The sequence below is a fragment of the Castanea sativa genome, chromosome 3 (assembly GCF_040712315.1).
Source record: "Castanea sativa cultivar Marrone di Chiusa Pesio chromosome 3, ASM4071231v1".
NCBI lineage: Eukaryota > Viridiplantae > Streptophyta > Magnoliopsida > Fagales > Fagaceae > Castanea > Castanea sativa.
The window spans coordinates 47,369,574-47,383,388 of NC_134015.1; the positions used below are offsets into that span (position 1 = coordinate 47,369,574).

General features: G+C 32.0%; 1 protein-coding gene across 1 annotated transcript; it reads left to right on the forward strand.

Annotated features, from left to right (window-relative positions):
* Positions 1-7,587: 7,587 nt before the first annotated feature.
* LOC142629849 (E3 ubiquitin-protein ligase BOI) lies at positions 7,588-13,096 on the forward strand. The gene is made up of 5 exons (XM_075803892.1): positions 7,588-8,013; positions 8,108-8,166; positions 9,639-9,821; positions 11,538-11,899; positions 12,438-13,096. Exons 3-5 carry the CDS (start codon positions 9,716-9,718, stop codon positions 12,987-12,989), a joined length of 1,020 nt encoding a protein of 339 aa, XP_075660007.1. The 5' UTR covers positions 7,588-8,013; positions 8,108-8,166; positions 9,639-9,715; the 3' UTR covers positions 12,990-13,096.
* The last annotated feature ends 719 nt before the right edge of the window (positions 13,097-13,815 follow it).

Consider the following 13,815-nt stretch of genomic DNA (forward strand, 5'->3'; position numbering starts at 1 on the left):
AGAAGGGATCCACCTCATTTTGAGAAAAGAAACAAGTCATGAGAGGTTAACATCAGAGCCTCAGAACTTTAAGATGTCCTTTTTAAGACATTGGCGAAATAATAAAAAAATTTGACCTTGGAAAAGCATTTGGACTTACTCAGAAGGGATCTCCCATAAGAGGAAGTTAGTAAGGGAGCTTTAGATTGTCAAAACCTAGAAAAATGAAATAAAAATAAAATGGGTAAGGGACCAGCCACCAAAACTTTCAGATATGACATTGGTTTTGGTACCCAGCACACAAAAGAGAATGATGGTTGGTGTTGAGGAGCATCCAAGTAGCACTATAAAAGGGGCAAAGCACCAGCCAAGAAGGGCATTCAGAAAGAAGCACTCAACATACTAGAGAAGATACTAGAAAGAGAGCTATAAGCACAAAATAGAGTGAAGAGGGAGATACTATAAGGGATCCCAAGATAAATGCTTAAGGATGCACTTAGGTTCAAAAGGATTCAAATTTCACAAGTCTTGGAAGCTCAAAAGGAGCTATCTAAGTTTGTGATTTTTTTAACTTTATTGAGCCTTGTGATATATCCCAGCAAAGTAGGACCCAATGTACTCAAATACTTGATATAATGAATCACAATCTCACTCTATTTTTGAGGATCCCTAACATATTTTTTACTTGCACTCTTTTAGTTCATTTGCTATTCCTTAGTTATTCATTCAACCATTATGTGTGTGTGTGTGTGTTTGCGTTGTGGAGTTCATGTCTTGTGCACAGATTGGCTCGTAAAATGGCCTAACAAAACTGAATTGAGTCAAACATAGTCCATTAACTATCAACACCATCCTTAATTTGGAGGCCTAGGAATCCTCTAGACCATTGAGCCTGGTCACTGTTCAAAGCAGTTACCCACACTCAACTAACGCCTCTTAATATTTCTAATAGAAATATTTCAAGTTTAAATTACTCCCATCCCAACTATCGGCATATCAAATAAAATCTCTTAATAATTTCATTTTCGCTATAGCACGTATTTTTCTATAAAAGAACCAAACTAAACTGACATGTTTCATGAATACGATTTAGATATGTTTGGCCATAACATGCTCACCACTTACTCGTCTCACATGTTTCATGCATCATAGTTGCACTTGCACACGTTATATTAAGAGTTGATGTGTTCAATTTTCAACGATTTGTGAATGCAAACACATAGAATGCTAATATAGTCTTATTTCATCAAGATCTTGAAATCAGACACGTGAGATTATTATATCGTTCATAATTAGTTTGTAATTTTCCTCTCTTTATTCACGTGTTGACTCGGCAGAATTAAAGATACACTGATCTAAACTCGAATACAAATCCGAGTTAACAAAAAGTCAATACGTGTGGCAAGACAATGTAAAAGGATCCACCACTATGCAATTGCTTAAAACGTGGGGTGTTAAAGTTTTTCTTCTTTCTTTTGGGTGAGTGTGTGGAATGTTAAACTTTAAACTAATGTAAGTAACATCAAGAATAACGATAACGTGGCATTACCACAAACATTTTAATATGCTACTACTACCTCATATAAACAATAATTTTTTTTGCAACTTATAATACGAAAGCAGTTGCATCACTTAAGCTAAACAATTGCTTGTAATTTTTTTTTAAAAATAGTATAAGGTACCGACATTTTTTTCCCTGTGCTCCATATGCAATAGCTAAATAATTTTCTTGTGGAAATGACACCATTCTCATTCCAGAAGCCTTTTGACTCTTCTTTTATATGAATAAAGCTTTTTTGACTCTTTTATTAATGCACATCTCCTCACAAGGGACAATGAAAACAATGAAATTTTAACCCAAAAAAAAGAAAAGAAAACAATGAAATAGTATTATTCTAGAAAAAAAACTGGTTCAATTATTGATGCTTCTACTACCTTTCTTGAATCTTGACCCTCATTTCCGTGTAATGAATGAAGCTCATGGCTGCGCTAAGAGCCTATGGAAAAGACTAGCTACGAGTTGTGACTTTTTTGTGAGCAAATAATTCCAAGAAGTGCGTGTGAGAGAGAGAGAGAGAGAGAGCTCACAGTTGAGTTGAGTGTAACGTGTTAAATGCACATAGCCGTACACGGTTTGATAGCCCCCACTATGAAACTTTGTGTCAACAAAGGGATTAGACTCCAAAAAATGGGTAACGAAATAGGGATTCAAACTAAAAATAGATTAAGCAAAAGCATGCTGCCAGAAAAACACTCTCAATTTGAAAACTACATTTGTTTAGTAAAAGGAAAAGAAAAAAAAAAAAGTAGTTGTAAAAAGTTGGCATGGGAAATTAAATTAGTCAATGGCCGAAATTTGCTCCTATTGGATTATCCCTATTCCCTTATGTGAAAATATGATTTTTTCTCTTTTAAAAAATAAAATTGAGCCCAAATTCCCTCATATTATTCACATACAATCTTTCAAACTAAAAATAGATTAAGCAAAAGCATGCTGCCAGAAAAACACTCAATCTTGACAACCCTATACATTTGTTTGGTAAAAGGAAACGAAAAAACGAAAACACAAAAGAGGTGGTTGTAACTTGTAAGTTGGCATGGGAAATTAGTCAATGGCCAAAATTTGCTCCTATGGGATTATCCCAAATGCGAAAAGATGATTTTTTTAAAAGATATTTGAGCCCAAATTCACTCAATTTATTGTATACAAAATATTGCAAAATCACTCAACATCCTATTCTTTATTATTACTATTTAAAAATTTTTATAAGATAGTACAGTATCATCTATTAAATTATAAGACTTTTAACCACAAGCATAATTTTGCTCTTCTTTTTTTTTTAAGAATAATTTTGTTAATGTTTTGATGTCACAACTCACAATATGTACCTATACGTATGGCCGTATATAAAGTGGATAAAAAATTCACATGGTTCTTATATAGAAATCCAACCTTGATATTTTCTCTGGTTAGCCTCATATTAATGAACCTGAACCGTGTGGAATAAAGAAAAAAAAAAGGTGATGGAGGACTTCATCAACATCAAGTAGTACCACTAGGCATAATGATCTGCGTGCCCACATAAATTTGTATCCATAGAAAGCAAATTATTACCACACCAAAAAAAAAAAAAAACGATTCATCTGAGGGAGAAAGTCATGGTTTTACTCAAAGTAATGAGTTGTGGTTGGTTTGGTCATAGGCATAAACAATAAAAATAAAAAGACTTCGCCTACACCTACCAACTAGCTGCAAAATAAAATAAATGAATTACAAGTAATTTTTTTTAAAAAAAAACCCTTCTAACCATGTGATAACTCTACAAATTAAAACCTCACCAAGGTTCATAAAGGGAACAAAGTTTCTCTCAAAATCTTTCAAATTTCTCATATAACTTTTTATATATCTTTTTATTTAGAGTAAATTTTGAAAATCAACCATTGAATTACGTATTTCTTATATTTTTAACATTCATATCATATTTCGTTTAAATCAGATATTATTTACTAGTCAATTAAAACCTCACCAAAGTTCATAAAGGGAACAAGGTTTCCCTCAAAATCCTTCAAATTCCTCATATAACTTTTTATATATCCTTTTATTTAGAGTAAATTTTGAAAAATAACCATTAAATTATGTATTTCTTATGTTTTTAACATTCATATCATATTTTGATTATATTATTTACTAGTCAATTAATAAATTTATTTTTTATATACAATTTTAGATTAAAAAAAACTTGAAATTTAAATATTTAATTGATAATATAGCAATTAATCTTAAATTTTCTTGAAATTTTGCAATTATAAATGATGTAATAAGAGTATGCAATCAAACGATTATATTTTCAAAATTCATATTCAATATAAAAATATTTAAAATGTTTTTTTTCAAACTAATTTGAAAAAACCCCTTTTCTTCCACACAAAAATGGCCAAATTGGGTTTAATACTAAAATCTTCTTTCTTCTTCTTCTTTTTTCTCAAATAGGTATGATGGAGTTAGGAATACATTCCCTCAATTTTAAAAACGAAGCAATGATCACACAAGGAAAGGAAATTCTATCATAACCTCCATCTTTGCTTTGCACATATTCACTACAAATCACTATTGATTGGACAGCTCGGCATGGTTTGGTGCTTCATGATTTGTACCCTATGTTTTATATTTAAGTCATGGTATTTATATTAGTTAAATTATATCATATCATATAGTATATTTTTTTAATAAAAATATCATATCATATTATTAGTTTTGATAAACATGAATTAAGAAGTTAATTAGTCACCAGATTGAACTTTGTGCATATCTCGTGAATGACTGAATGAATGATGGACCTTCAGAGTCACACAAAGCTCGTCGTTTTGCTCACCCGCCAAAATTACCCGCCAAGAAAAAAACCAAAAGGTTTGTGGGACCCAAATTAATATTAGCAGTTAGCCAAAACCAACTCCAACTCCATAACCTATTTCCCCGCTTTATATTAAATTCTTGTCGATGGGCCTCGTACCGACCACCACGACAAAAAGTGCTCGTTGAAATTCATGATATTAAAAATTACTGTAATTAATAAAATTATTTTTTTTCTTTAAAAATATTTATTTATTTCTATGTCTAATAATAATTTTGTAAAAATTTGAGAAAATGCTTCATGTTTTATTACGAGAATGCCCATATTTTGTTTTGGACAAATCTAAGCCTTATGTCATGCACACGTCTTTACATTTTGTGTTCATACCGTGGGAATATTACGCACTTGTAAAAAATAATAAAGAATATTGATTTTCATTTTTGAAATTAATATAAAAAAAAGTATAATACAGAATACATAATGATTATACGTTAAGAAAAAAGGTCAATGTGATTGAGTGAAATGTTATAACTTGTAGCTCTACCTAACTTGAACATAATTAAAACGTAAATAAAAATTAATGTTATATTATTTTTTATGTTTTTGTTGGGTTCCACATTTTTTTTTATATGTTACAATATTTAATATTTTGTTAAATTCATTTTTGGTTATAACTTGTAAATTCTCTGTTTGATTATTTTACAGGTGCATTGATTGCATTCTAGTTAACTCATTATCCTCGAATAGGAGATTTGGATTTGAAACTAACATATACAAATGAACAAAAAAAATTATTAATATCTTAATCTAATGATAAAGAGTAATTATCATGTCACATACGCCCTAAATTTCAAATCTTATCGTATGGCTATTTATAAAATATTGTTATTCTTCCTTATTAAATTGACACAAATATAACATTATTTACCATCAAATACAAAACTCATTTTTTAAAGCAAATATTTATAAAAAGCATCGGTTCTTTTCCCACATATGGTTTGAGATTTTTTTTTTTTTTTAAACCATGGAACACTTTGTCCTCTTGAGATTCTTTTTGTTAGTTTCTATTACACGTCATTATTTAACAACTTGGTAAAATTGTTTTCCCCCCTTAAATTAATTTCCTTTTTGCTCTCTCTCTCTCTCTCTCTCTCTCTCTCTCTCTCTCTCTCTCTCTCTCTCTCTCTCTCTCTCTCTCTCTAAGGTTTTAGTGAGAGGAAAGTAACACACATCTCCCCCATCACTTATTTATAATTAACACAAGTGAGATAAAGGGATTAGTTTTGTCATTTCTAGTTTGAGGGTTAATAATATGATATTAAGAGTTCTAAGACTCTGAAAGTCCATTTGAAATTAACTCAAAACCCAATGGATCTTTTGCATTTTACACCCCCTTTACTTGGGAACCTCCTTTGATTTTTTGTGTTTTAAAGTTGTGTACTTGGTTGTTGATTGATCTATTTGTTTAGTGAATTTAGTTATGGGTAGTGATGGGTCGATGCATTGTGTTTTAATGGAGGAAGTGGTATGATGGTTTTATAAGTTTATGAATTAAGTATTGGTTTGGTGATGAGGTAACTGTAGGTGCTGATTTTGGTTTATTGATAGGGATTATATTTTAGAATATTGTTGTGGAGAGAGAGAGAGAGAGAGAGAGAGAGAGAGAGAGAGAGAGAGAGAGAGAGAGAGAGAGAGAGAGAGAGAGAGAGAGAGAGAGAGATTTTGAAGGAGAGTAGTGGTATTGAAATAACATTTAGGGGGGGTGGGTTGTTTATTTTCTAAAATAGCTTAGAAGTGAGTTTTGAAAGCATATCATAGAACCTTAATAGGTTAAAATATCAACTTTTAAACTACGTGTGGGCAAAACCAAAATAGCCAAAATTAGGCTAGGTGAAGCGTTATTTTCCTTATTTATAATTTAAAATAACACTTCATTTATTTCGATAAAAAAAGTTTTTCAATATATAGGTAGATAGTGAAGGAGGGAGGGATCAACTTCAAACTACAGACATAAAACACCATTAGGATGATATTACCATTGAGTTATCACTTGAATCTCAATGGCAAATAAGGTTAATACAGTGAAACATTGTTGAATTTTGAAGAGTGGAAAATATTTATTGGATGGTTACATGCATATTCAACAAGCCAAATATTGATTGAGAATTGAATCTTTTTTCAAATGACATTTTTTTTTAATCTAGTATTTTTCCATTTAATTTGTTGCATAGATTTGAAAGTTTGAGTTTGTTTTCCTACTTGAGGTTTTCAAATAACCCAATTTTTTTTTCTTGCGGTTTGTTTTCTTAAATGAAGGTATTAGTTTAGGTAATTAATTATTTTGAATTATAACAAATATTATTGACTTTCATACAAACCAAACAAAAGAAAAATTTTCTTACTCATTTCTAAATTTGTAATCAAAGATTAGAAAAAAAGTCACTTTTCCAAGAAATGAATAATTCATCTAAGTATTTTATTTATTTATTTTTTATGACTGGATGTACATATAATGATTAATCTTCCGTTGTTTTGATATTTGAAATAATCATAATGCATAATTCAATCCTATGTTTAGTGAAAATTGATCATACAAAAACTTGTTGAGTGTAACACCAAATGAATTACATACTAAAATTTTCAATCAAAACACTTAATAAATTGGATGAATCTTCCTCCAAATTGATTGGAAGGTAAACCTCTATTTCTTTTTAGAGAATCATTTTATCCTCACTTAAATTGTAAAGATAAAAGAATATTGATGAAAGAAAAAAAAGGGGGGGCAATATGGTCCTCTAGAAAAGTCTAGAATGGATAAGCAATTAAATATTTTCAAAGACGTTGGTGGTGAGAGTGGATGGACACTGTACGCAGTCTCTCTGACAGTAAGTAGTGGACGAACAAACAACAAATTGTGAGGTGTATGAAAATTGAATGAGTACGAAAACAAAATTTAAGAGAAAGAGAGAGAAAAGTAATAAAGTCTATATTGTCTATGCCTATGGTTATGACTCTGAATAAGTCTCATCTCATGACTCATGAATCAATGAATAAATATGACTATTACACATGCACCGGGATTCCAGAAAACTGCCCCCCCCTTCCTTCCGATGTGGGAGTGGTCCCACCCCTCTATCCGCTGTTAATTCGGACGTTTTTTTTTAATTAATATTTGTTTTTTTTTTAAAAACCCACCATGCCACTATTCCTTACTTTTCTTGCTTTTTTATTTTTTGAAAACTGAAAAGTTAAATACAGAACAGAACAAACTACAACAAAATAAAAGAAAAACCAAAAACCAAAAACCAAAAACCAAAAAAAAAACAAAAAAGAAAGTAAGAAAGTAAAGAAAGTAAGAACGGAAATCGGTTTGCGTAACCACTACCACCGATTCTTTCATTCATTCATTCATTCTTTGATTCATTCATTTCATCCATTCTCTCTCTCTCTCTCTCTCTCTTTAACACACTCTTCCTACTCTCACCGCACCATTCCTTCTCCAACTCCAACCATTACTTACTCTCTCTCTCTTTCTCTCTCTTTCAGTTACTATATAGTATATACCTCTGTGACCCATCTGGCTCTCTAAGTTCTTTCTTGCATTTTCACAGATCGTTTTGATGGAACATCATTTTTGATCGTTCCCTCTTACCCTCCTTACCAAAAAGCTTGCATTTTTAAGGTATCTATCTACTTCACCTGCTATCTTCTTCTTTTTTTCTTTGTTGGGTATTTTTTTTTTCTATGGTGGATTAAGAGTTGTGGTGGGATTACAGGATCTGGGGCATTCCTTGTCTTTCTTGAGAGTGTATCAAACAGGCTGCTTTGTTTCAAGGTAACTTGGATTATGATGTTTTAGTATTTAGATTGCTTTTTTTATGAACATTTGTGTGTGGATTCTTTTATGTTTTTACAGATTGAAAACAATTTTGGAGGAAATCTATTATCTTGCATAGTATGAGGATTTTTTTTTTCTTTTCTTTCTTCTGTCTGCTAATGTCATCTGAAAATTTTTGGTCAAACTCACTTTTCTGATTATTAGATTCTCTCATCTTTGGTGTGAAGAAAATATTTTCAAGTTCTAATTTTGATTATTTAGCAAAACAAAAAAGTTAATTCTTTTGGGTTCTAATCTCTCTGTATATCTACTTCCCTTTAGATATCTAATTCACCTTTCTGGGTATCACGGATCCCCTGTCTCTCTTAATTTGCAATTGGATTTATCTTATATGCATCTGAGTTCCTCAATCTTGCCCACAATGACTTTTTTTTTTTTTTAAAGCTCATCAGCTCTTATCTTTTAAACTTGCTTTTGCTCATGTGTTTTGCTTTTTGTTTGTAAGTCAATGGATTATCTGCTTAATATTTAATAACGTGTATATGTTATTTTTGTGTGTGTGTGTGTGTATATATATATACACTTTTTACCTTTTTGGCAGTGTGGTTTGTGGATTTCTTTGACTTAAAAGAATTAAATGGAACGTTTATGAATTTTTAGCAATATGCTATTTTTAGAATAGTGCCACTTAAAGAGCTGTGTTTTACATGTTATCATAGAGTTGAGATGTTGTTTTTGGTACCATCGTAATAGTCCAGCTGGAGACCTAAGGCCAGCTTCTTCATTCCTTTGTTTGTATGGTTATATTTATTAAAATCTAAGTATGTTGAATGGGTGAGAAATTTATCAAGCAGATTCAGAGTTTATATAGAGAAGACTTTGCTGAAGATTCGGAATTTAATTCTTTATGGTGTCACATTCTGTTTGCATGCTCATGAGGGCATATATAATATGTAATATGGAACTAATGTTGCATATTTTAAACTTATGAGGGTTGAGAAAGTGATTTTAAACTATGCATAGCAATAACAACTTATCTTTAATTGCTAGCTTGCATCGTATCACTAATTTCAAATGGAAAACTATATTGCACTTGGTAGGCTTAAATTGTATTGTAGTCATTGAAAATTCTCATCCATAGCCTGTCTCCAACTTTTTATGGGTTTACTTCTAATGCTTATGGATTATCTGAAATTAATGTCAAATGATTTTAGTGTATCACATGTACTGTCTTCCAAACACCATGAATGAGATACAAATTTGTGAGTGTCTTGAATTATGAATCAAGACTAAAGCCTTAGATGGTGAACCTAGCACGTATCGTATAGGATCATTTCTCGAGAGGAACCAGTCATTTTGGCTGAATTTGTTCTTTGTATATAAGGTTTTCTGCCTGCATTCTCTAGAATTGCTAGAATATCAGCTGTTTCTAGCTTGTCATATTAAAATATTTTCCTCTTTTTTGGCAGGTAGGATTTCCACTGGTTATTTTACCCTAATTTTTCAGGAGCAAGTAAAAAGAGGAATTTATTTTTCTTTGAGGAAAATGTTGGGAGGCAACAATGGCAATCCTGTGCATCCTGCTTTCCTTGATGAGAATCGTATCCAGTTTCAGACTGATGCATCAAATAAGCTGCAGTTATTTGGCAGTCGTGAGTTCTCTTCTGCATTTGTTAGTGCAGTTATAATTGCTTTGAATGCCATGACTCTATTTAATGCATGCTATTATGTTTATCATATTGCTTATGGTATTGTTATAAGCTTTTATTGGGGATCTTTTGCCTTCTTGCTGGAGTGTATTTTTGGATTCATAGGTTGATTAATAAGTACTGTAATTTTTCCTGATTATCATTTAGAAAATTTCTTTCCTGTTAGTGATGGAAAGTGGAAACAGAACCCATCCTTCCTATCTGTGCCTCATTTATGATGACACAGAGTGGCACATTGGTGGAAACCATTCTTGTTTTTTTTTTTTTGTCTTATAGAATTTTTCCCTATCATCATCACTGTCACTCGTCATCATTACAAAATGTCTGTATTTAACCTTCTTTTACAAGCGGTTAGGATTTGTTAACTTTTGAGATAAGGATATGAGATTAAATACTAATGCAAAATGAATATTTTTAAAATTTAGATAAGTCAACCTTAGAAAAGAGGATAATAACATCATATCGACATGAATATTCTTTTACTTTTTTTTTTTTTGAATTTTGAATTTTGTCCATATCTTCATCAACATTGCAGTTACTTTTTTGGAGTTTCTTTCACTTGTGACCAAAATCATTATGCTTTAAGATGGATATGTTGGCATATCCATCCTTCCTATCTGTGCCTCATTTATGATGACACAGAGTGGCACATTGGTGGAAACCATTCTTGTTTTTTTGTTTTATAGAATTTTTCCCTATCATCATCACCGTCACTCATCATCATCGCAAAATGTCTGTAATTGACCTTCTTTTACAAGCTGTCAGGATTTATTAACTTATGAGATAATGATATGAGATTAAATACTAGTGCAAAATGAATATTTTTAAAATTTAGATAAGTCAACCTTAGAAAAGAGGATAATAACATCATATCGACATGAATATTCTTTTACTTTTTTTTTTATTATAAAATTTTGTCCATATCTTCATCAACATTGCAGTTACTTTTTTGGAGTTTCTTTTACTCGTGATCAAAATCTTTATGCTTAAAGATGGATATGTTGGCATATTCTCTTTGAGAAATAAACAAAATTAAAAATTCTGTTATGCTAGAAAGAGGTCTTTGTTACTGAAACTTTTTATTTTTTTGTCTTTTGAAGTACTTATACTAATATCAATATTATCATCTTTTGGTCACAAATAATTGATCTTGGGTATCTGACACCAATATCACTAGTATTTGGAGCCTTGTTTTGGATGTAAATCAAACAAGAAAGTCTGACTTATATTTGAAAGTAGATGAATACAAAATACTAATGAGACATTAAGCAAGTTTCTTAATAGGATCAAATCATTAATATTTAATTTGTTCTGCATAAGTTACAACGTGTCCATCGTAGTTATCAAAATTTCATCGCCATTATCTAGAGCCTACCCCTTGGCAGCTATGAGCATAGAATACATGTGAATAAAGCTGAGATGAGATGAAATATGACCATCATTTAACATAAATTTTCGAATATGATAAGAGGAAAAGATCACTTGCTCATTTGGTTCTGAATATATACACTTCTTGTGTATTGGACTGCATGGTCATATTTTTTTTCCTTCCTTTTATATTTTTATTTTGTTAGTCATATTTTCTCTTTTCTTTTTCTATATTTTCTGAAATGTAGTCACTGGTCTCTAGGCATAATGAATATGCATCTTATGTTGCAGTGCCAGCTGGATGTAGTGTTGATCCAGTAAATTATTTTGGAAATGAGCATATTACTCCTATGCTTCGGCCAAATAAACGAGGCAGGGAAATGGAAGATATCTCAAGGCAGCAAAAACTTCAGATATCCTTAAATTATAATGCCTGTCAAGATGAAGTTGATCGCTCAGCAAGCATTCCAAACCCGAATGCTGTATCAACAGGGTTACGATTATCATATGATGATGATGAACGGAATTCGTCTGTGACTTCTGCAAGTGGAAGTATGACGGCTGCACCATCAATCATCTTGTCCCTTGGTGACAATATTAGGACTGAGCTTGATCGGCAGAAAGAAGAGTTTGACCAGTATATAAAAATTCAGGTATTGCTCCCCCCTATGTAATCATATAAATATGTGTCGTACCAGATAAGTTCCAAATGATTCTGGGTAACTGTTAAATTATAGACGATTGCTTTGCAACAGCTGTTCAATCATTCAAAAAGTCTTTTTAATTTGCTTTCCCCATTCTTGATTTTATTAGCCAAAAAAAATTATTGATCTGTTTTTCCTGTTGAATTGTATCCTTGTGTCATTTCAATCCTTTCCTTCCTAGTCAATTTGATTTTCTTAAATGACATCTAAATCTGCAGACATTGGTATTTCAAATGAAGAATCCCCTTTGATATAGTATACTTTAGATGTAAATATTTTGATGGCATCAATGTTTTTATTTGATGTTGTATCTTGGAGACCTGGCAGGAGGATTATGAATGGTGGTTTTCAGTGCTCTAGCATTTGTACACTATACATTCATACTCAGCTAAAACGGAATTTTGAAGCTGAGTTTATAATATTCTTGTGATCATTTTCTGCTTTTTTTAGTACATTTGAAATAATCTTTTCATTACTTTTCAACCAGGAGGAACACTTGGCAAAAGGGGTGAGGGACTTGAAGCAGAGACACATGGCTTCTTTCCTTGCCACTGTAGAGAAAGGTGTAAGTAAAAAGTTACGTGAAAAAGAAATAGAAATAGATGACATGAACCGTAAGAACAAGGAACTGGTAGAGAAAATAAAGCAGGTAGCCATTGAAGCCCAGAATTGGCACTATAGAGCAAAGTACAATGAGTCGATTGTCAATGTCCTGAAGAGCAATCTCCAGCAGGCAATATCACAGGGCGCAGAGCAAGGGAAGGAAGGATTCGGAGACAGTGAAGTTGACGATACTGCCTCATATATCGACCCAAATAACTACCTCAGCATTCCAGGTGGGCCCTCAAAATCTATTTCCAGGAATTACCAAGGCTTGAAGGAGCACATGACTTGCAGGGCATGCAAGGCAAGGGAGGTGTCTATGTTATTGATGCCTTGTAGGCACTTGTGTTTATGCAAGGACTGTGATGGGTTAATTAGTGCCTGTCCTGTATGCCAGTTGATGAAAACTGCTAGTGTCCAAGTGTACCTGTCCTAAATTATACCACGAAAATGAAAAATCAATTACTCTACATCCCTGAAATTGTGAATCATATGTGGGGAACCAATTATGTTTATAAATAGAGCACGTGTGATTTTTCTGTAGATACTTCCTTGTCTCTCTATCTCTCTCATCTAGTGGATGTGAAACTAACGAGAAAAAGTTGGCATATCATAATCAACTAGGAGAACAATAAAAAATGTGAGCATTTTTATTGGCAAGGGAAAAAGCATATTTTGTGAATGTCATGTTGTTTGAGTTAATCTGGTATGCTTTTCACGTTTTATTTAATGAATATACAAGGAAAGGCTGAGGGGCTCTGACAATGATTGGCTTGTTTAGGACTGAGTTTACCCTCAATTGTTGGTGGAAAATCCTTTCAACCCCACTATGAAAGGACTCATGCGTGTATTATTGGTCACATGACATATGATGTATATGATGAGTCGTGTGACTTAATTAATTTGATTAGCCAGATGATTTAATACGTGAAGATGTTTTTATTAATTGCCATATGATGGATTATCTGAGATTCCTAATAAAAATTGGGTCCTAAAAATTGTAGTAGCACAAATTAAGTGGCATTTTTTTTTGGTAGCAAGTAGCTATACTTTCCTTGTGCCAAGCAGCTACCATTTATAAAACAAAATTTTCTTTTTGGTAGCAAGCAGCTTTTATTTTTGAGAATCTGGTAGCAAGTAGCTGTGTGGTGTATAAGATGCAGTTTGAACGGTTTAAAGTCAATGTATTTTTCAAATTTTGAGCTTTTTCAACCCAACCCAAAACTAAATTTTCCCTTTGTTTTGGGCCAAATTTTAAATTA